The following is a 24,348-nucleotide window of genomic DNA, read 5'->3' as shown; positions in this document are numbered from 1 at the left end:
AAAAAAGTAGCTGACCAAGAGGTTTTTCTATACACGGATATAAATCCTGTAAGCTTATCTGGATACAAAGCTGAATCGACTAGAACAACGGTTGAGCGGATAATCCCTTGTTTTTCGAGGTTAGGAAACTCTTATAAAAAAATGCTATGTCACTAAAATAAGAAGCAAATCAATTCTTGGTGACGTATCAACTAAATTGTAACGAGAATCTCAGTTGATACGTTAACAGGTGAATGAGTGTAGGATTTCCGTAAGAAATACAGATTCAATATTTCAAAAGAATTTACGACGACTCCTTTTTTTATTTTATCCGGAAGATGTTCGGACTTTTTTACGCCATGCTACGATTCAAACTCAATGTTTTTCAAAACAGCAATGACCGTTAGAAAACGCTCTACGAAACTAATCAGATCAGATGTGCCATTTGGACATAATTCAGCAATTCTGTTTGTCCGAAAATAGACCTAGTAACTCCAGAAGTTTTGTAAAAGACCAACAAAGCTAGAAAAGCAATTTTCAAAAAAAAACTGGTTTGGAAGTGGTAGAAAATCCTATCCACGAAAATGACCGGGAACGCGCTCCTGCATGTTTCTGTAGCTTCTTTTTCTGCTGGTGTTCTGCACGAGAAAGAAGTAACTTTTGTTGCAGAAAACTATTTGAACACTCTGCTTCCGATTGTGTGCAGAATTGCAGAATTCTACGATTACGGGAATTGCCTAATTATATTCTTACATGTCTGTTATTGCAAAAACAGGAATGCATAGTACTAACTTTTGACTTTTTCTGCTTTTTACCATTTGCCATTTGAAATATTTCGTTATAACTTGAACAGCGTGAATACATGAAAACACTACCTCGCCACGTGTTATGTGCCGTATGCAAGGATTTTAGGTAGGCTATGATTTTGGGCCACGTGGTTGGCTCGATGCACGCGCCTTGGTGCGAACTGATGTTTTCCGTTAAAGTCATCATAGTAGCAGAGCAGTTCTCTAGGATTTCGGTCATTCGATTTTTTTTGTATTTTTTAATCCGACTGAAACTTTTTTGGTGCCTTCGGTATGCCCAATGAAGCCATTTTGCATCATTAGTTTGTCCATATAATTTTCCATACAAATTCGGCAGCTGTCCATACAAAAATGATGTATGAAAATTCAAAAATCTGTATCTTTTGAAGGAATTTTTTGATCGATTTGGTGTCTTCGGCAAAGTTGTAGGTATGGATACGGACTACACTGGAAAAAAATAATACACGGTAAAAAAAATTTGGTGATTTTTTTATTTAACTTTTTATCACTAAAACTTGATTTACAAAAAAACACTATTTTTAATTTTTTTTATTTTTTGATATGTTTTAGAAGGCATAAAATGCCAACTTTTCAGAAATTTCCAGGTTGTGCAAAAAATCACTGACCGAGTTATCACAAAGGCCAAACATTCAATATTACGCCCTTTTAAAATGTTTGTCTTGATTTGAAAATTCCAAAAATATTTTTTTCGAAAAGATCGGAAAATTTCACAATTGTTTCATATATTAACATTGAAAATCGGACCATTAGTTGCTGAGATATTGACGATAGAAAATGGTGGGTTGTTTGGGTGAAACTTAGAAAACATCAATTTTCCTGTTTTTAAACCTTTGCATTGCAATATCTCAGCAACTAAAGGTCGTATCAACATAGTCCGAATAAGCAAAATATAGAGAATTTTCTCAGCTTTTCAAAAATATTTTTTTCAAAACTGGGCAAACATGTGCACTAATTTAAAAAAATGAAAAACTGCGACTATTTTCAAAAAAGTCACTTAAATATGGCTATAACTTGAAAACGGTGCACTTTATCAAAATTTTAGTAAAGTACTTTTTGATTGCAAATTTGATTTTACATCGAAAAATGAAGTTGAAAATTTTTTACGACCAAAATTTCGATTTTTTGAAAAAATCAGTATTGATTAAAAAATTCATAACTCGGTCAGTGATTTTTTGCACAACCTGGAAATTTCTGAAAAGTTGGCATTTTATGTCTTCTAAAACATATCAAAAAATAAAAAAAATTAAAAATAGTGTTTTTTTGTAAATCAAGTTTTAGTGATAAAAAGTTAAATAAAAAAATCACCAAATTTTTTTTCACCGTGTATTATTTTTTCCAGTGTAGTCCGTATCCATACCTACAACTTTGCCGAAGACACCAAATCGATCAAAAAATTCCTTCAAAAGATACAGATTTTTGAATTTTCATACATCATTTTTGTATGGACAGCTGCCGAATTTGTATGGAAAATTATATGGACAAACTAATGATGCAAAATGGCTTCATTGGGCATACCGAAGGCACCAAAAAAGTTTCAGCCGGATTAAAAAATACAAAAATTAAAATTGAAGAAAAAAGACCGATTTCGTAGAGAATTGCTCAGCAATGAAATTTTCCCTCTCTGGCAGTGGTTCCAATAAAAATAAAAATCATCCAGTTTTCCTCTCCGGTGGGCCCTTAATGTGTTTTACCAAATTCCTCTGAAACTATGGGAAAATTTTGACCAATTTTGACAAAAAAAATAATTTTGCGCTAAAATGATGTCTCAAAGCGAATGCTTTCATTGAAAACCGGAAATTTCAAACTTGATTTTAAACATTTTTGATATACCCCCTACAGAAATGACTTAAAATTGTGGAAAATTTTCTAAGTCAGGATGGGACATTTTGGTATTATTTTGGTATTAAAGTGTTTTATCAAATTCCTCTGAAACTATGGGAAAATTTTGACCAATTTTGACAAAAAAAATAATTTTGCGCTAAAATGATGTCTCAAAGCGAATGCTTTCATTGAAAACCGGAAATTTCAAACTTGATTTTAAACATTTTTGATATACCCCCTACAGAAATGACTTGAAATTGTGGAAAAATTTCTAAGTCAGGATGCCACATTTTGGTATTATTTTGGTATTGAAAGGTTTCATCAATTTTCTCTGAAACTATGGATTTTTTTTTAATTTTTGACGAGATAATTAATTTTGCGCTAAAATGACTTGAAACCCAAAAATGTTAAAGCTGACTTAATTTTTTTTTTGTGATATACCCACTAATATTTTTTCAAAAACGTTGAAATTTTTCTAAGTTGGGATAACCAAATACTTTGAAAAACGAGTCAATCGACAGATTATTGAATTTTGGTGAATTTCAATCCAGTTTCATTTTAATAATACTTATTTTTCAATCTTGTTATTTTTCAGAAGCTTCAAGAACTTCAAGTACAGCCGTTCATCAATGACAAATGCATTCGGTGTGGTGAAGAATATCACTAAAAACAACATGGAATCATCAGGTGAGTAGATTTGGTTGTTGCATAAGGATCATTTACGTTTTTTTCACTAACTGCAACTGCTGCACTAAAAATGGTATGAAAATAGCAAATTTTGGTATTACTTGTGCAAATACCAGCGACCAAAATGTGCTCTTGGTTGCCCAGTAATAGATGGTAAAATACCATGAAATCAAACCAATATCATGTTTGTGGAAGACCACAGGAATACCAAAATATGATTTTCCAAGGGCGCGGGAATACCTAAAATTAAAACCATGACAATACCAAGTTTTGATATTCGAGCAATGTTCAAAAATCCAGAAGACCTCAACTTGGTATTGAAATGATTTTATTTTGTGGTATTATTTTACCTTTGGAATAACATGGTTTGGTATTGTTGTGCCCTTACACATACAAGATTTTGGTATGATTTCATGGTATTTTACCATCTATTACTGGGCAACCAAGGGCACATTTTGGTCGCTGTTATTTGCCCAAGTAATACCAAAATTTGGTATTCCCGTGTTATTTACCCCTGCTCGGGAACATATAAAAAATGGTGAAGAAATAATTTCTGGGTTTTTTGATGCGCTGTTCGCAAAACCGGGAAGAAGACGAAAACGGTAAAAAATTACTTTTTTAACTAAAACTGCAAAAACATTGAAATTTTAGCGATTACCTATACTTTTTTGGGAACCAAAATTTCTGTAATTGAATGTCGCAACTTTTGGAACCCGAAAAACTATTTTTTTAAAATATTTGCTTTTTTTAGTTTTAAGGGAATAAAACACATTTTTTAAGCCATAGTCCATAATAGTGGAAAATGTTGTTCCGGGGAAAAAAAGTGTTAAAATAATGGATAAAATATTTTTTCAGCCGCTTTGACTGCATTTAAAAAATGCTTCTTGATAGGAACACAAATTTTGCAAAAGTTTTCGAGATATTGTCAGTTGGAAATTACAGATCACCATGTTGCCATTAAAAAAGAAAAAAAAAACTCATTTTCATGGATTCGAATTTTTGGTTAGGCTGTACCTCTAAAACTTATAGTCCGATTTTCATAGCTTCAGAAAAAAAATCTCAGCTTTTCACAAATATTTTTTTTTGGGTGGCTTCGTTCATAAAGTATTTAAAAATAAACAAAAATATTAAAATTTCTGAAAACTGGAACTTAAAACGGGCTATAACTCTGAAATTGTGTACTTTATCAAAAAATCGGTGAGGTCTATATACATTTTTTTGACCTCATTTTCGATATTTTTCAAAAACCACATAGTTTTCAAACCAGATGTTGCATAAAAAATGCACTACGACTCAAAAGATGTCTTTTTGAGGCACAGAAAACATATAACAATTCGAAATAAAAAAAAAACTTATTTTCGGAATCCAACCCTAAAAAAATAAAAAAAAACCCTCTGCTAAAAAATGCAAGGTATTTAAAGAAATGATTATTTTTTTTAAATTGCAAGTGTTATTTTCTGTAAAGACCACCAGCCTCGTAGCCTAGAGGTAACGCTTCCGCCTCGTAAGATGTCGATCGGGGTTCAAATCCCGGTCAACACAACTGGTGATCTTTTCTCTTCTGGTTTTGATTGCATAGAAAAGGGAAGGTAGTGTATCATCACAAGCTGAATCGTATCATGACACCTTAGACAGGCGACCTATGGAATGTTTTTTAACATTAACCTAAACATTGTTAACATTAAGTTGAGAAATATCCACTGAATCCAATTTTGTACACCCAAACGGCGGTCGCATGATTGTGATGCATGGCGGCATGAAAGTATATCAGAATCTGCATGAAAACCGTCCTCATGCATTTTTTGCGATATAGGGGTATGACATTTTTGCCCGTTACCGACAATTATCGACATTACCGACGGCTTTTTGGTTGTGTTTCACAAAAAAAACCCTAACCAGAACGAGGATTGAACCACCAACTTCTTGGTTATTGATCCGACACGCTTCCACCGCGCCATGGACTATTGATGAAAAGTGAGTGAAAGAGCACCAACATATTCTTCTCTTTGGAGTGTTGCTCGGGGACGGGCCAGCATTATATGTGTTGGTGAGAACTGCAGATCGCTGAAATGTTTACACGCGGGCAAAAATGATCTACGGGCTTGCTACAAAAAATGTTATAAAATGTGACATTTTATGCAGCAAATCCACTGTTGCAGATTTTGAGATATATTTTTCCTTTGGGTGTAAATGCGACCCTGATACTCTTCATGGTCATAAAAATTTTTTTTTTCTATCGACCATCAGTCTACAAAATTGTCTGGTGACTTTAGGAGCTATTAGACTATGGCTAACAAACAAACTCTGTCGAAAATGCGGTCTAAAAATAGCGACGCCATCCCCCTTTGAGTACAGAACTTTCTCGATGAGAGCAGATGGGTATTGAACCCAGGACCATTCGCTTACAAAGCGAACATCGTAACCATTCAGCCACGGCCGCTCCCCTCACATTTTTTTTGTTATCCAGTTTGCGGCAAACTTGCAAGCAAATTCAAATGAATGCAGTATTCGGTCTGATATTCTGCAAACAAACATAGCTGGCAAACTGCCAAACGGTCAAAAAGTTTGTTTTTGCAATTCCGTCGTGAAACTACTTACTTTTCCTGTCATTCTTGAACGACGAAATAGCCTACTTTTCTATACCAAAAATAACAGAATCGAATAGTAACACTTTTCAAAATAAATGCTTAAAAGTTCTACTTTTCAGCACTTGTTTCGAAAAGTAACACTTTTCAAGATTTTTTTTGGATTTAAACGATTTATTGACAAAATACTTGAAAATTTGACATAAAGTTTCACTCAGTGTGTGTTTTTTGTTTTCTGGGTCTCGTGGCGCAGGGGTAGCGGCTTCGGCTGCCGATCCCGATGATGCTATGAGACGCGGGTTCGATTCCCGCCTTATCCACTGAGCTTCTATCGGATGGTGAAGTAAAACGTCGGTCCCGGTTTCTCCTGTCTCGTCAGAGGCGCTGGAGCAGAAATCCCACGTTAGAGGAAGGCCATGCCCCGGGGGGCGTAGTGCCAATAGTTTCGTTTCGTGTTTTTTGGAATTGCAAAAAATGTTGTATGGAACTCGTTGCAAAACTTGATTTCTTCAGCTCGGTGAACCTCGTTGGATAAATGTACGACTTGTGCTGAAAAAATCCTCTTTTTGCAACTTGTTGCATAAACTACTATTTAGAGTTTGTTTGTTTGCCATGCTTCTTTTGACACAGCGAAACAAATTTTTAGAACTACTTATATAAAAAAACGAAACTATTGGCACTACGCCCCCCGGGGCATGGCCTTCCTCTAACGTGGGATTTCTGCTCCAGCGCCTCTGACGAGACAGGAGAACTACTTATATACAAAACACAATTTTCTCATGAGACCAAATTTTTAAGTTCTAAATAATATCGGAATAGTGCGCGTTGATGAGATGTTGGGCGACTCGCTGAGTTGAGATGTCCTTACTTTCGCTCCGTTACTCTTACAAAACATCAGAGTTCAGCTGAGAGGACGAAACCAGTTAGAACCAAACAGCGCTTCCAGCTGCAAACAAACACATCTGTTTTGTATTGGTAATATACACTACGAGTGAAGGTTACTACCGACATTCTCCATTCATACTATTCCACGAGATTTACGAAATTTGCGAGCTTTTATGCGGGGGGAGAGAGAGTGTATGTGTGTGTGTTGGTGCCATTTTCCCCGGAATTGTTCTCGCTCTCTTCTCTCGATTACTCGAAAACTTTTCTCTGTTGTCTACTTTCGGGCGCGGTATCGTCCTCCATTGACGCGCGCGCCACATGGCCTTCAATGGCCCCTTCTATCCGCGGAATTTCTCCGGAGAGTAATCTCGGAGAGTCCTTGTTGCGAAATCTTTGCCATCTGCGGATTCTGGCTAGCCCGCTTCAAGGACCAGTTCTCCGTGAGCGGTTGCCGTAACCAGACCTTGGTCCTGGGACCGTGTCGGAATTTGCTCGGTGATTTGTGTTGACTTTTTTGGGAGCGCACCCTAACCTTAACCATCCCCGCCCCCTTAAACTCTGATTTGAAGGGGCGTCCGGTTTCGTCGCGTGTTTCGGTCGTCACGTCGCGGCGCGAGTTCCGGTCAAGTTCCGTTCCGCGTTAATCGGTGCCGAGAGTGAGAGTTGGGGCACGTTAGGATCTGTTGTCCCCGACCCCGTTGTTCTCCGAACGCCCCCCACGTGGTCTATTAGTGAGGAGGGGTGCTGGCGGTGGTGGTGGGGGGTCGTTAAGGGAAAAGCCCTCGAGGGCGAGCTCCTAGAGGGCGTCGCGACGCTCCATTACGGATGCTGTTTGGTATTGTCTGGTGAAATGTGATCGCAGAAGACAGGCCTCGCGTAGGTCTTTACAACGCGCGCGTCATTATGTAAGCTTATCCATCGCTAGCGAAACAGAATGCGTTGGGGCCATTTTCGGTCGATTTATGGGGCGCGCCGGGAAAAATGATGAACGAGCTTCGGGACAGACGTCGGCGTCGTCGTCGGTCAGTGGATGGTGGAAAATATCGATTCGGCTGGATTTGTGCCTAGTCACAGAAGTTTCATCCGCGTTGAAAGCAAAAAAACGAAAGGATTCTCGTTAGTTCTTAATCCTTTCGTTCGGTGGCCGTGCCCACCAAAGTTTTTTGGCAAACTTCCCGAATCCGAGATGATGAGAAGAAGGGGTCAAAGCCGTTGCGAGAATCCCGAACAGCTCCCGAACGTGTGTTCTGTTCTCGGCTACTAGAACAAAACCGACAACAATTACAATACTAGCGAGGAGTACTACCACTACCATTGAACGCTTAGAATTGTTTAAAAGTGTGTGTGTGGGGGTGAATTTTCCGAGTGAGAGTAGTGTTTGTTTTTTTGTCATCCCTCACATGTGATCTGGGAAATTGTGCGCCACTTTGTAAGGAGAAAAGGGTGACACTCTTGTCAATTCAAACAAAAGTGAAAATTACGCGTTTTTGTGTGTGAGTGAGTGTCTTTGTGTGGATTGAAAACAACAAATAAAGATCAAATGGAATTGTCCCATTTTAAATGTCAGTGTTCAACTTGGTGTAAACTTTGCGAGTTCGGTTTTAATCAGTGACAAATCCATCAAGAGGGAGAGGATTACCGTCGTCGTGGTTATGTTCGGAAGGATGTAACGCAGGTGGGTAATGCCGTTTTTTGCGATGAATGAGTTCGACAGGGTCAGTGGCATGGGGTGGGACGGTGTTTCCCACGTAAAATCTGTCCTTTTTATAGATTGGACAGCTCGGAGGGTGGACCGGTGAAAGTTCGGTGAACTGACTTGATGGAGTTGGATTTCGTCGAAAGTGAAAGGTTTTTGCGGAGGAATCATCTATCGAGAAAACTTGGTTTTAGTGTTTATTTATATCTTACGGGACTCATCAACCCCAGTCTGACGACGCAAGATTTTTAAAAACAATTACTACTGAGACTGACAAGCCGAGAACTAAATCAGAGTATTGATCCACCAGTCGAAAGCACGTTTCTGGGAATTAGCGATCATATTTTCGATTCCAGACTCGATTATCCGAAGGCCTCGGAAAAAATACGGATAATCGAATCACGAAACAAAATCCATTTATTTTTTATTGTGAAGCTTTAGTATGACCCCAAAACTACTTTAAGAGCGAGTCCACGAACAGATCATACCCATTTGTATGGGACGTCGCAAATTTTCCAGCGCCTAAAAAAGCGCCAACAAAATGCGGGGTGGAGCAGGTTAAATCTAAAGCGAGTTATTGGCATTTTAGTGAAAAAAATAGCACAATTTCCCAACTCAAATCAAAAACTGGTCCATCCACATATCAACTCGATTCGACCTGGAGCTTGTAGGGGACATCTGGGACTACCATCTGAGAGTAAGAACGCTTTGGGTAAGGCAGTCTAACACATGGGTAATTCTCTACCAACTCACACAAAATTCGATTTGCGTGAAACTTTGTCCTAAGGGGTAACTTTTGTCCCTGATCACGAATCCGAGGTCCGTTTTTTGATATCTCGTGACGGAGGGGCGGTACGACCCCTTCAATTTTTTGAACATGCGAAAAAATAGGTGTTTTTCAATAATTTGCAGCCTGAAACGGTGATGAGATAGAAATTTGGTGTCAAAGAGACTTTTATGTAAAAATGTACGCCCGATTTGATGGCGTACCCAGAATTCCGAAAAAACGTATCTTTCATCGGAAAAAAGCGCAAAAAAAGTTTTATAAACTATGCCATTTTCCGTTATTCGATTGTAAACAATTTTGGAACATGTCATTTTAAGGGAAATTTAATGTACTTTTCGAATCTACATTGACCCAGAAGAGTCATTTTTCATTTAGAACATTTTTTTCATTTTAAAATTTCTTATTTTTTCTAACTTTGCAGGGTTATTTTTTAGAGTGTAACAATGTTCTACAAAGAGAACAGTCAGAGGTTTGCTTTGAAACATCACGAGTTATCGTGATTTTACGAAAAAAAGTTTTGAAAAAGTTACTTTTTGCGTTTTTTTTTGTTTCGTCGTCCGTGTCTGTCGCGGGTGACCATGAACAGCCATGATCGACGAAGACCAACTTTTTTGAGGCGCTTTCAGATGCAAACTTTGTGTCCCGATTTGCCCCACTTCTCGTTGACCAAGAGTGCTCATATTTTGGCCAGGTGCTAGTTTTATATGTACAAACAATCCTTGGAAATTTCAGGCAGATTGGTGAGGTCGATGCGAGATGGGTTTGCTTTGCTCGTGGATTCTCTTTTAACGTGATTTAGAAATTTTGAATCCAAGATGGCGGCCAAAATGATGGCGATGAAATACTGAAAAAATGCATTTATTAATTTGTAAGGAAAATAACCATTGAAATTTGACTAAAATAGGGTCGCAAAACATGAATTTGATGTTAAAAGTAAGAAAAAAAAACAAAAAAATATTTGGTTTGTTCGTGTTTAAACCCTCGGATCGGATCACTGCTTCGGATAGGGGAGCTGGGGGTAAGACGGCCACCCTAAGGGAGAAATCTCATACAATTTACACATCAGATTATTTTGATCTCAAATTACGTACATATTGTTCTACCTGTAGTCCATTATAGAAATGACAAAAATTAGTTGGTCTTAAAAAACAATTTTCAATACTTTTCAGCAATTAAAAAAATGAAATCGGATATATATTAAATAGGCGAGGTAAGACGGCCACCCATGTGGGGTTAGACGGTCAGTGCTAAAAATTAACCTAATAACATTGCTTAATCCACCCAAATACTGAACTGAACTTCTCTGAACATCATAACTATTTTGGTTGAACAAACTAAGTTTCAAATTTAAAGAAAAATGCTCAGTAAATTTCATATCATCGACCACGTTTTATGAAAAACTGTGAATGTTTACTTCAAAACAAACACAATTTGATGCAAAATAATTAGTTTGTGTATTTCGATTAGAATAAGTAAATCAAAACTATGTAAACAATATTAAATTAGCATTTTTTATGAAAAGTTTGATAGGATTGCATACTATTCAATGAGTTTTGCTATATCAGAGTGAAGAATGTTGTGTTAACCATTTTCATTAAAAAATGATAGTTTTATTAAAAATGCTTTTCCTTATCTACAAATATGTCTTAACAGTCAAAAACCCGTCAAAAAATATAACCTATATCAAATAAAATTTACAAATCACGGGTGGCCGTCTTACCCTCGGAGGAGGTGGCCATCTTGCTCCAAAATAAATTATTATTTAAAACATTTTTTGTAAATAGCTCATCGCATTTTTTAAACTTTTCCGAGGGACATAATCTAGGGAAAACTTCAATTTAACATGAAAAAATATTTGAAGGAGGAAAACATATTGTTATCTAACAAAAATGCCTATGTTGTAATTCAAGAAAATTACATCCAGTTTCAAGTTAAAAAATTATTTGTTTATTTTGAGCTATTTTTATACTATTTCAAACAATATGTTTGGCAAAGGTAGCTCCATATGCATTATTTAGCATGAGGAATAGTTTTGCTTAACATTTTAGTAATATTCATTAGTATATTTACTAAAACAGTGGGGGTGGCCGTCTTACCCCTAGCTCCCCTAATAGAAATTTCGGATGATCGAGGCTGGGCTGTTTGAAGTATTGAATGCCAATAGATGTAAATGGGATCAGAGTGAACATTTTGCTTTGTGCATGATTTTAATAACGAAACCGAACAAAATCGAGAATACCATCAAGTTTCATTTTCAGATGATTTTGATTACAAATTTCATTTTTATACGTTTTTGAATAACAAAAAAAATGATTAAATGCTTCTTTTAAAACTGTATATTAGTGCTTATTAAAATTGAGTTTTTTTTTACTGATCTCAAATTCTTTTCAGCATTGAAAAAATCAAAATCAGATCTAAAAAGGTGCTCATGTCATCACGTAACCTCACAGAGTGGGCCAATAGTGTGTGACAGTCTCAGATAGTCGCCGTCGTGCTAACTTGTCGTACGTGCATTTTGGGCCAAGTTGAGTTAAGAACGCCGTTTTGTGCAGCTCACAATGCCTCACCTTTTTACCTTCACAGATCCCAAACATTCGACTTCAATCCTGAGATATTCAACGAAATCCGAAAAAAACTCCGTGCATTATTGTCACTTTTTATATGAAAGAAGTTTCAATCTTGTCGTGCTATCTTGACACAGCCTGAAAATTGATGTAAGTAAGACAATTTTCCAAAGGGATTTCAGGTCAGAACGCGTTTGACACAAGTACGAGCTCGACTGCCGTAAGCATTTTCAATTATAACTCGGGACTCCGGCAACCAAATTCAACGAAACTTTGGGACAATGCACAGAATGGTCTGCCAAACAAAACGTGTTTGTTATTGTTTACATTGTGTGCTTCCGTTTTCGTTTATTCAAGGTCAAACATTAAAACGCGTTTTTCTCGGAACGTCGAAATGGTGGGTGGGACAAGATAGCACGACGACGTCGAGATGCGGATTTCCGAGGTGCTTCAAAGTTGAATTTTTCATGTGCTTCCCCCGCAAAAAGAGCTTTCCATTTGTTTTTTTTCTCATTGTAAGGAGCATCGACTTTACGAGAAGTACGGAATAAATTGGATTTTTTTTTCGTCGTGTTCTCTGTCTTTCCAGTTTTTGGTTCTGTTTTCCCTTTTCGAAACACACTGGCAGGATAATCTTTGGCAATCTGTTGTGTAAAGCTTGAGGTTTTTTTTCCGCTTGTCGGTGGGAAATTTGTGCGTTTCGCGGTTTTCGGGAAATGCTGACTTGGCTTGACGATTTTTCATGAAAATTGCCATTGAAAAATGGTGTGGAATCAGCAAGCTGGCGTTTCTGTGTGAATTTTTGTCAACTTGATATCGTGATTTTTTGTTGTTTAATGCATTACTATAAAATTGCGTATAAAATTCCATGAATTTACACAACAATAACCCAAGAGGAATTTCCAGAATTGAACTGGAGCAAAGTACACATCAAACGCATAACATGGAATTACTCGGAAATTATGTCAGCTGATTGAGCGTGCACTGTTGTCCCTTTCATCTCTGTAATCATGTTTTCCACGAAAGAGGGATTATAATCAAGTTCATTGCCGTCGACGTGTCATTTTGCACCATCAGGGAAAGTGTGATATCGGATTTTATGAGATTTTGCTGGTAAAAGAGTGTATTGATATGTACCAAATTCGCACAATTTGTCTGTTTAAATCATGCAATTTTATTTTAACTTGTACAAATCATCTTTATGGTTTGAAATTCTTAAAGATTTTTCAAGCTACGGTCCTACTTCGGCACACCGGTTGATCGCCATCCGGGTACCTTCCATTAGAGAGCTTGCTTCGCCTGCAGACTGCATCACGCAGTGCCGGATCCGTCCGCTGCTGGCTTCAGTCTCGACCAGCACCGTGGGTTGCAGTAGGTTCAGCTCCGCGTTGATCATCTCTCCGTACTGGTTCATTTCTAGTAAGTTCTGGAAGCAAGCATTACAAATAATTTGATGTAGGGGAAATTATCGTATGTTTGGCAGGTTAAGCACTCGCTCCTAACTCCATCCAATTTGCTGATTTTCACTATTTAAACAACTAATTTTGCAAAACTTTTGATAGAAACTTGCTTGCTGAGCTATACTTCTTATTGAGCTATTTATCACTCGATTTCAGTTGAAAACGCTTTTAATTAGCTTTAATTGAATGTAAAAGTTTTGACCTGCCAACATTAGAGGCACGCTGGAATTAGATGCTGTTCCCCTATATGAGCGTAAAACAATGTTTCTCACCGCTTCCAGACATCCTTTAGCTTGGTAGTAATCAGCGCTGTTGGTAGCAAACAGCGCAAACCTCGTACAGCTGGAAATGTCCGTTGCAAAGTCCGCCATGTTGAGACGAAGCAGTTGCACAACTCGGTCGACGGAATCCGAGATTCTGGACAGCCGGAGACGCTCCCGTGCCAGGCAGGCATCGACCTCTCGCTGAAGGGGTGCGAAAGATCCGGTGATTTTGGGACCGATCGCGGCGTTACACTTTTCCGAGAAGGTACCACGGGCTCGGGTCACGGATGCCAACGATTCGGCTGTGCTCTGGACATCGGAAAAGTAGCGATCGCTGGTTGTTTGGAGCAGGTTTTTTACGTTGGATCGAAGCTGGTGGAAGCCGTCGTTGATGGTCGTCAGATCCATCTGGTTACGGTTATTCAGCTCGTAATACGCTGTGGTGAAGGCTTCCGAGGTGGATTCCTTGAGGGCCAAGAGTGTTACATTACGGGAGAACACGTCTAACCGCTTCACAGCTCCTACCAGATCCGTTTGGATGGTCTTGACCGCAGTTTTGTACTTGTTGATCGCGGCAGTGTTTTCGGCATCGATCACCGTTAGTAGCGTCTTCAGAGATGCGGCCTGGGCGTTGGTGGTAAGAAGTTTCGCTTTGCTGACGGCTTCTAGGTGTAGATCTGCCGACTTGGAAAGATCTGCACTGGCATTGTGCTGAAAATGTGGTTTAATATAACATTACAACTAGGATCTCGATTTCTGGACTCACCAGCAGAAAACACAAAACAGCTAAAAGAAGCATCTGAACACTTTCGTTGTTGATCGTCAACTGAAAATGCCCTTGAATTGGAAGACGTTTCGGATACGTTTCGAGAGATGATAAAAGAGACTCGTGATTCTCCTGCTTCCAAATGCAAAGTAACGGGTTCTTAAAGTCATGAATCTATTTTTATTGGAGCCACGTTTATTTGACGATCATAATCTTTCGGTAGCAAGACTATCTACGCAGCGGTATCCACGCACGTGCCCACTGCCTGGCGGGTATCTTCCATCAACGATCGCAGCTCATCCGTTCTCTGGGTCACGCACAGATGCAGTCGGAACCGGCTGGCGTCAGCTTCCTTCTCGACGCTGGGTTGCAGCAGCGTAAGTATGGAGTTGATCACCTGATCGTAACGGTACATCTCTTGGACGTTCTGGAATTAATGAATCATGAAAATAGATAAAAATGAAAGAAACGTGAGAAAACTAACCGTCTCCAGACAACCCTTGGCTCTGACAAACTCTGCTCGATCGGTAGCAAAAGCTCCAAATCTCGAGCAGCTTCCGATGTCGGACGAAAAGTCTGCGGCGGTAACCTGCAACAGTTGCATCACCTTGTCCACCGAATCGGTAATCCGTGAAAGGCGACCTCGTTCTCGGTTGATGCAATTCACGAGATCACCGTGCATGGGTCCGAATGTTCCGAGGATTCTCGGGCTCAGCAGGGGCGTGCATCGTTCTGATGCGGCAGATCGGGTTAGAATCATCGATGCTAACGATTCTGTCGTAGTTTGAATGTCGGAAAAGAGCTGTTGCGAGGTTGATCGGAGCAAATCGGACATTTTGTACCGTAACGTTTGGAACGTTTGCTTGATCGTGTACACGTCCGATTCATCGCGATTGAGCAGAGCGTAATAGGTTCGTGTGAAGGACTCGGAAATGGAATCTTGCAGTAATAGCAAGGAGCTATCGCTTGTAAACGGGGTCAATCGTTTCACCGCTCCAGCCAATTCATTGTTGATGTTTTTAATTCCAGTTTGATACTTGATAATCGCGGAGTTACTTTCACTGTTGATTATGTTCAGAAGATCATCGAACGACGTGTTCAATGCATTCCCAGTGGAAACTTGTACGTTTCTAACGTTCTCTAATTGGGAATTTGCTGTCTGAATACTGTTGACAGTAGCGTCTACTGTATTTCTAAGGATCCTTACTTGATCGCGCAAATCACCTAGCGAACTCGCAAGTTCGCGTATCAATTCTACCGGAATGCTTCCGGATCTAGAATTATTTCCAATTACACCTTCCAAACCGGTGGTAGCTTCTTCAGTTTTAACTGTGGCATTGTTTATATTCGCCAATGATAACTTGAATTCTTCCGCACTTACATTCCCCACTTGAAGACCTAGTTCGGCCACAAACTTGGAAGAATTGCTTTCAAGAAATGATTTGAGCGTATCGGAAGACGTCTGTAGCGCAGCAAAAACTTCCTCAACGGGTGCAGTATTCTCTCTTGTAGCATTCACAAAGCTCTCAGACACATTTCTCCCAAGTGCACTAACATTGTTCATCAGCTCCGTGATGATCTTGGCCGATTCTTGGACCCTTTCCGAGTATAACACCGCCGGTATTCTCTGCAGCGAACCAGCCACTTCGTTCAACGCATCCCGCAGTTGCACGGCGTTGAACTCGACCATCCACGAGTCCGGAACTCCGTCGGGAAGACCGAAATCCGCACAAACACCGTGCTGTTAGGAGTTCACAGATTAAATCAGCTCACGTCGCGAGAAAAAAAACTCCAGGTCTACTTACCAACAGCAAAACGTGGCACAAAACGGTAACCGGGAGCCAACCCATCGTCTCGTCTGAACGGTCCAGCAGTAGGGCAAAGTCTGGCCAACCCGGCAAGGCACCGTGCGTCTCTGGTTTTGAGGAGAACACTAAAACCGGAGGGTTTTATAACCGAACGCCGCGGCATAAAACGGGATCGTCCGAAAAAAGTTTTGCATAAATCTTTGATAACGTTTTGGAGGTTGATGCGCCAGTCGGTATAGGAGCAGCCTTGGGGACAGTCAGCGTGGCGATAACGGTTGTTGCTCGGGTGTGATTTAGGAGGCGTGAGTCAAAATTAGTACGAGGTGGAGAGATTTGTAGCCTTACTTTTAGCCAGTTATTTACAAAACAAAGGAAACTGCTGAATTCCAGTAGTTTGCACTATTTTTGAACTTTAATGAGTTGATTTGTAAAAATAAAAGAATAAAAGAAGTATTGTCCGTTTCTCTCAAAAGTACACGCCACGCGGCATTTCAGAATGTTCCGTAGACATTGTTGCCAGCGATTTTCTGCACTTTTGGTTCAATAAAAAAATACTTGGCAACAATGCCAGGCGATTCAAAGAAGAAGATAAACAAAAACAAAATGCGCAGTATGGGATTTGACAGCGCGCATTTGCCGAAAGTGCGGCGCGTCGTTTCGAGTGTCTTTTTCGGGAATACGCGCAATTTTCTAATCAAACACTAGCGCAGCCAAAATCCTGGAGAAAACTTAGGTTAAATTAGGCCTAGCTTTGTAGTGTCATTTGTAGTGTAGTGCGCCATTGCATAACAATGGATTGAGACATCACAAACATTGAAGCGGCCAGACCTACTGCGTAAAATTTACCGCAGAGATTAATGAATTAAAGAAGTATTCTGGATGTAGAAAGTAAAATTTAAGAATAAGCTTATTTTATTCCCAAATTATGAACATAATGTAAAATAGTAGTCATAAACAAGCATCTTCACATCCCGGTAACAGCACACCTGTTGATAGTCCGCTGAATGCCCTTCAGCAACGATGCAGCCTCATTGGTGCTCTGCTTGATGCACAAGTTTGTCCGAAACACGCTGGCATCGGCTTCCAGTTGGACCACCGTCTGCAGCTGATCCAACTCGCTGCTCAACAACTGCCGGTACTGGTTTAGCTCGTCGAGGTTTGTCTCCAGACATCCCCGAGCCTGGTTGAGCCCCTGATCGTTGGGGGACGCCAGAGGGAACCGAGTGCAGCTGGAAATGTCCGCGGCAAAGTCCACGTTGTTGGTTTGGAGTAGCTGCAACACTTTGTTGACGTTTTCGCCGAGTCTGGGAAGATGGAGACGTTCCCGGGACAGACAGGTCACGATTTCACCTTGAAGGGGCGCGAGGGACGCCGTTATGGACGGAGTGTGAGTGCGGCTACACTGCGCTGCGAACGAGTTTCGGGCTAGGAACATGGTAGCCAGGGCATCCTCGGCGGCGTGCATCTCCGTGTAGAACTGGGTTCCGGTAATGTTCATGATGTCCGAGACGTTGGTTCGGATCGATTCGAAGCCCCGCTGGATAGTGGCTACGTCCGTTTGGTTGCGGTTGGTGAGTTCGTAGTAGATTTGGGTGTACGCCTCCGAGTGGGACTCGATCAGTGGTTGCAGGTCTTTGTTCTGGGCAAAAATGTCCAGCCGTCGAACTGCTGCGGACAGATCCGTGTGGACATTCCGAACAGCGGTTTGGTAGCGGTCAACCGCAGCTGCAACTTCAAAGTCGAACAAAATGAATTCGAACCAGACTTTTGGATCAAACGGAATGTCTATAACGGGTGCCACGAGACCGGCGAGTTCCATCTGGGTGTTGGCTTCCTTAATGTTTGAAGCAGAGGATTCAACCGCACGTGCCAGAACATTAACCTGGTCTCGAATTGTGAGCAATGAAGGTCCGACGTCAGGTGTGCTAGAATCTCCAGATGCTTTCAAAGCTCCCTTGGCCAGCCGTTCCACGGCCTTGCTACTGTCCACGGAAGCTCGGTTAACACCTTCCAAAGCCGTTCTGAATTCTCCACCACTCAAACCACCCATTAGACGTTCCAGATTAGCCACGTGTCCAGGAGCTTCACTCGAAAAGAACTGTGCCATTTCTTCAAACGGGCTGCTCACCGTTTCGGCCACATTCTCCACAGATTCCGTCCTCCTGGCAGCTATCTTATCAAATCCGTCCGCAAGCTTTCTCCCGATGTCCGCGACGGATCTCGCGATACCGGTTACGCTCTCGGCAGCCTTTCGGATCGCCGGCGTACGAAATTTGAGGTCCAGCTTCCCCAGTGGAGCTACCAGCTCATCCAACGAGCTTCTAAGTAACTTGGCGTTGGACTCGAGTTGCCTGTTCAACGACGGTGTTGCTCCAATTTCTTCGGAATGTGCGTTGCTCTGAAGCAAACAAATCAAAGTTATACATGGAAATTCTCAAAAATGTATCAAGTTAAACTTACCACCACGCAGCACACGATTCCAACTAATAGCCAACGCATTTTTGTCACCGCTCCGCCACTGTTCGACCAATTTTGACCGACTGACTCAGCTCGCAGGGATAATAACTCTCTTTTATAGCTTTACAGCGCTCACTCCTGGTGATCCTTATCGGCTAATCAACAGTTATTGAATGACCGGTGTACGGTAGCGCCCAACTTGTTCATTGACTGACTCCCTAAAACGTAACGGTCGTTCAGAGTTTCACTTTGTCGATTGCAGAAGCCAGATTGGGCAAACCTGTCAACATTCTTGTCGAACTTATTGAGGAGAGGCTTCCCGAAACCGGCGTTTGAATCTGAGCATCTCTAAATTCTGCCCAAGGAGCACGCTGGTCTGCCGCTGAAAGCTCGCTGATGACTTTGGAATTGTTTCTGTTGCATTTTTCAATGCCTTGATGTTCCGCGAACAGCATCCACGTAACACGATGGTAGGGGAGATTGGCGTCACAATGGGGTTTGAAATAAATATAAAGGGTTTTGCCTTCCTCACCCTACTGAGGAAAGGCTATAAAATCACTCGAAAAATGAACTTTTTAATTAGTCCTCCAAGACCAACCGTCATTTATACATATCGACTCAGAATAACCTGCAGAGCAAATGTCTGTGTGTTTGGCTGTATGTAGACATGTGTACCGAATCAATGTCACTGGAATATCTCGTCACAGACTAAGCCGATTTTGACCGTTATGGCCTCATTAAAAAACTGCTTAAAAAACTGCTGCATATAAATTTGTCAATTTGCAAAAACTGTGGTTTTTGCATGAAAACCTGCCATATTATATATTTTTAGAAAGGTTCTGAAATGACCTTTCTTGTGGATTTAGAATTTTCAAGTTCTGACTTACCTATCAAAAATTACGAGCTTTTTTAAAAACGGTCTGAATTTACATAACCTCAAATGGTCGGGACTGATCGCCAGGAAAAAGCCGTGTGGAGGGATGCCATTTTCCTCAAAGGCGGTATCTGTATAGTCTTGACAAAAAGTCTGTAGGTATTCTGGCTTTTTTTCTCATCACTTATTTTTATTAGGACCTCTTAGGTGCTGCGATCACGTTAGCGGAGATCCATAAACAATGTGGACACTTTAAGGGGGTTGGAATCATATGTCTATAAATGAGAGGAAGGCACCAGCCTAAAAGTGGACTTAGTAACGTTTTTATAAATAATAAAAAAATGAGTCATGATCAATGAGCAACGTGTTGTGAGCATTGAGTGATTTCACAACGAAAATCTGAATTTCCAGACTAAAATTTGTTTATTTTTTCAATTCCAGGTACAAAATATACAAATTCCCGGGAATCAGGAATTCCCGATTTTAGATAAATCCCGGGATGGACGCACTATTTCCATGCACGTGGTTTTGTGCGTTTGACAGCTGTCAGTCGATCCAATTCAAAAGACTATAGAGCAACTCTTTACGAAATCGGCCGATTTCGACCATTTTTATTTTTTGTATTTTTTGATTTGGCTCAAACTTTGTGGGGGCCTTCCCTATGACCAAATAAGCTATTTTGCGTCATTGGTTCACCCATACAAGTCTCCATACAATTTTGGCTGCTGTCCATACAAAAATGGTATGTAAATATTCAAACAGCTGTAACTTTTGAGAGAATTTTTTGATCAATTTGGTGTCTTCGGCAAAGTTGTAGGTATTGTTGAGGACTTTTGTGAAAAAAATAGGTACACGGAAAAAAATTTGCAGATTTTTTTCTCAACTTTTTTAGCACTAAAACTCAATTTCCCAAAATACGTATTTTTTGATTTTCGAGATTTTTTGATATGTTTTAGGGGACAAAAATCCGCAACTTTTGAGCCATAGAGAAACATGGTCAAAAAATCTGCCGCCGAGTTATGAATTTTTGAAAAAATAGTGATTTTTGGAAAAAAATTAAGTTTCATGCAAAAACAAGTTTGACATTATTTTTTAATGCAAAATTGAATTTGCAATCGAAAAGTACTTTACAGATTTTTGATAAAGGGCTCCGTTTTCAAGATATAGCCACCAAAAGTTTGATTTTAGCGAAATATTTGCAGTTTTTCAATTTTTAAAAATAGTGACCATGAGTGACCATTTCTAAAAATATTTTTTTTAAAAGTTCAGAAAATTTGCTATGAAATTGTCTAAGAGACATTGAAGATTGGACCTCTGGTTGCTGAAATACAGCGGCTTAAAGAAAAAGAAACACGAAAATTGAAGTTTTCTAAGTCTCACCCAAACAGCCCACCATTTTCTAATGACGATATCTCAGCAACTAATGGTCCGATTTTCAATGTTAATACATGAAACATTCGTAAAATTTTCCGATCTTTTCGAAAAAAATATTTTGAATTTTTTTAAATCAAGACTAGCATTTTAAATGGGCGTAATATTCAATGTTTGGCCCTTTTAAAATGTTAGTCTTGATTTAAAAAATTTCAAAATATTTTTTTCGAAAAGATCGAAAAATTTCACGAATATTTTTAGAAATGGTCACTCATGGTCACTATTTTTAAAAATTGAAAAACTGCAAATATTTCGCTAAAATCAAACTTTCGGTGGCTATATCTTGAAAACGGAGCCCTTTATCAAAAAATCTGTAAAGTACTTTTCGATTGCAAATTCAATTTTGCATTAAAAAATAATGTCAAACTTGTTTTTGCATGAAACTTCGATTTTTTCCAAAAATCACTATTTTTTCAAAAATTCATAACTCGGCGGCAAATTTTTTGACCATGTTTCTCTATGGCTCAAAAGTTGCGGATTTTTGTCCCCTAAAACATATAAAAAAATCTCGAAAATAAAAAAATACGTATTTTGGGAAATTGAGTTTTAGTGCTAAAAAAGTTGAGAAAAAACATGCAAATTTTTTTTCCGTGTACCTATTTTTTCTCAAAAGTCCTCAAAAATACCTACAACTTTGCCGAAGACACCAAATTGTTCAGAAAATTCACTCAAAAGTTACAGCTGTTTGAATATTTACATACCATTTTTGTATGGACAGCTGCCAAAATTGTATGGAGACTTGTATGGGTGAACCAATGACACAAATTAGCTTATTTGTTCATAGGGAAGGCCCCCACAAAGTTTGAGTCAAATAAAAAAATACAAATAAAATCCATTTCCGGTTTTGGTAGAGAATTGCTCTATATTCAATATGCTGGAAGCTAGGCAGTGATTTCAAGTAATTGTTATTAATTTTGAGCATTTCCGTGTGGTTTCAGGGAATTATGATTCAAAGTAATCTGTGACATTTTGCCAGTAATCCTGGTAATTCATTTTCATTCAGACTGGTCAGTAATCCTTGATGCTGGAAACCACTTGGTTTTAATCATTCTGCAAGTATACAATAAAAAAAATAAGCAAAGAGCCACGAAAAATGAGCAATGAGCAGAGCGCAAAGAGCAATCACCACTGTAATGAGCAGTGGGAATAAGCAAAATTCGTGGAGTAATGAGCAATAAGAAAAGATAAATCAGCTTTGAGCAATGAGCAATGAAACTGACTGCATTTTTTGGATACAATATAAAATTCAATGCCCTTTTTGATGATTTCCAAAACATTCAACTGATCCTACTTCTTCCAACGATCCCCTATCGACCTTTGAGAGCATTGTGGAGAGCATCCCTGCCCTGGCAAACACAGACATATTTCATGTTATAACACGTGTGTGTCAGCTTGGTAGAATGAGGCAAAGGACGATGTTTGCACATTGTATGCTCACTTTCTTGGCGTGGTGCAGCCGGGCTGAGTCCGGGAGCTCTCCTTGTATGTAAACATTGTATGGTTGTTTTGTTGTTGTTGATGGAAAAAACATTGATGCATGGCTCTAATTTCGGGTGTAAAATTTACCAGCGCGTTGGAGCAGAAGATGAACTTTGGCGTGTTACTTGAAGATTTGGACAAGTTTGCTGGAAAGTTTCGCTGGATATTTTGTTACACGGACTGAGTTTAGCGTTGAATTTCAAAAAACTTAAGGAAACATTGCAATTTTCATCTCGCTGCCTTTGAAATCTACGTCTGAAGATGATGTCTCAAATGATGTTGTTTTCCACACTTCCACTCTTTTCATCAATCCAAATCCAGGTTCCAGCATCCACGGTAGCATTCCCACCTCCAACTCAATGACGAATAAACAACATTGCGAAACGATGTGTAAATGGCTTTCCGGAAAGTCTGTCCTGTCATTTTCCCTCGCTACAGAGGGAAACCCAACCGAGGAGTACCAACCGACAAGCCAGCCCGGGACTTACTGTTTACTAATGTCGGTCCTCGTTCGCAAAGCTATCGATACATTGTCAGCTGATGCCGGTCCCTCCTGCCAGGACTAAACTAATGGCCTGGCGCTGCATGGAGCATGCAAAGCTTTGGTGCGGACTTGTAAATGACGTTGAAATTCCACTTCGCTGAGTTAGTGACTGGGGCGTTTAGGTGGTTCTACAAGAGCTTTGTGTTTACGGTAGAAGGAGCCGATTTATTTGTTTGAGACGGAAAGATCTGTTTCAGAATTAAATTGTTCGTTTTGTGGATTGAAGGGTGACAGTACTCAAATTAATATTATTTTTTTTCATTGCTATTTTTAAAAAATTAAAAAGATATCAGGAATTATAAAAAAAATTGTGTATATATTTTTCTTTACACAAAAGTTTTTCTCAATTAATTTTAGAAATGATGAATAAAACAAATAAATATTTTATTAATTTCACAAACAAGTTTCTACCCTGAGTTTTCGAAATTGCAGTCGAAAGTGGGTTTCAAGGATTCCTCAAAAAATCTAAATCATATCAAGAAAATCCTCTGACGCTTCTAATTTCAGTTAAAGAAGAAGCATTCCTGCAATAGTCGCACCTCAATCGTGCAGTAATTGGATGCTGCGAACGGGTATCCCGTTTGATGTTGTGTACGGAAGAAGAGAAATTTCCGGCGTAGAAACTACAAATTGCGATAATTAGTTTACTTTGGCACAGTTGGTCGCGGGTGGTGGTGGTAGTGCTTCGATTTGTACCAAGCCGGATTCAGTGAACCGTGGAGCTGTAATTCAAATAGCGAGACATTTAAATTGGATTTCATTCCATCCGGATTCTGTTGAAGCTTTTTGGAGAGATTATTTGAACTGGGTTTAGCCGTCTAAGCAAATACCACCGTCCAAAAATAAGGGTTAGCATAATTAAAATGCTGAATGTATGTCAGCTCGTCATGGGTCTGAGGGATTCCGTTGCTCTGGATATTGGGGTGGTCCTGAGGAATAGATAAAATGATTTCATCAAAAATAAAATATTTGACAAAATAGTCGCAAGAAATAAAGCTTTCGAACCATTCATTTCCACTGAATATCTGGTTCTGTTTGGGGCCGGATTTTCTCATTAGAGAACTTTGTCCGGACCGTCCCAGAAAGGCACGGATGCGGAATCGATTCCGTCCCGTTTCGTTTTCTCCATGCGAGGCCATGAATAAATCATTACTCTTCTGTCTGACTTTCTCCTGCTATCGGCTATCTCTCGCTTTCTCGGTAGGATGAAGCCCTTGGATGTGAACTAGGCTGAAGATTGTGGGAAGATAGACACAATGATGTGTGTTGTGGGCTGTTTGCTGGAGATGATTCGATTATTATTTATTCTATTGGAATATATGTTTCGATGAACCAAGGTAGGTTGGAAATATTCTGATGGAGTCAGAATGGTAAGCTTAGGGTAATGAATCGTGTAGTTTTATCTTTCAAAAAATATTTAAACATTATAAATTTT

At 39.6% G+C, this 24,348-nt stretch overlaps 3 protein-coding genes across 6 annotated transcripts in view; 1 reads left to right on the top strand and 2 right to left on the bottom strand.

Annotated features, from left to right (window-relative positions):
* The first annotated feature begins 7,240 nt into the window (after positions 1 to 7,240).
* LOC120412402 (uncharacterized) overlaps positions 7,241 to 24,348 on the top strand; it is a 446,365-nt gene continuing 429,257 nt past the window's right edge. For 3 of the 4 annotated variants that reach the window (XM_039572864.2, XM_039572862.2, XM_039572861.2), the window contains exon 1: positions 7,242 to 8,459. The gene's annotated coding sequence lies outside the window, so the exon portion shown is untranslated. Of the gene's footprint in view, positions 8,460 to 24,348 lie in introns of all 4 variants that reach the window. The other variant, XM_039572863.2, reaches the window with a different exon arrangement.
* Positions 14,470 to 16,170, bottom strand: LOC128093356 (uncharacterized). Its single transcript, XM_052709873.1, has 5 exons — positions 16,126 to 16,170; positions 15,876 to 16,061; positions 15,702 to 15,718; positions 14,805 to 15,381; positions 14,470 to 14,747 (listed from the first exon to the last, which is right to left on the bottom strand). The coding sequence occupies exons 1-5, from the start codon at positions 16,168 to 16,170 to the stop codon at positions 14,553 to 14,555; spliced, it is 1,020 nt and encodes a 339-aa protein (XP_052565833.1). The 3' UTR covers positions 14,470 to 14,552.
* LOC128093355 (uncharacterized) lies at positions 17,093 to 19,013 on the bottom strand. The gene is made up of 2 exons (XM_052709872.1): positions 18,589 to 19,013; positions 17,093 to 18,526 (listed from the first exon to the last, which is right to left on the bottom strand). Exons 1-2 carry the CDS (start codon positions 18,625 to 18,627, stop codon positions 17,093 to 17,095), a joined length of 1,473 nt encoding a protein of 490 aa, XP_052565832.1. The 5' UTR covers positions 18,628 to 19,013.

Source organism: Culex pipiens, chromosome 3 (genome assembly GCF_016801865.2).
Source record: "Culex pipiens pallens isolate TS chromosome 3, TS_CPP_V2, whole genome shotgun sequence".
NCBI lineage: Eukaryota > Metazoa > Arthropoda > Insecta > Diptera > Culicidae > Culex > Culex pipiens.
This window is presented reverse-complemented; position numbering and strand designations above follow the sequence as displayed.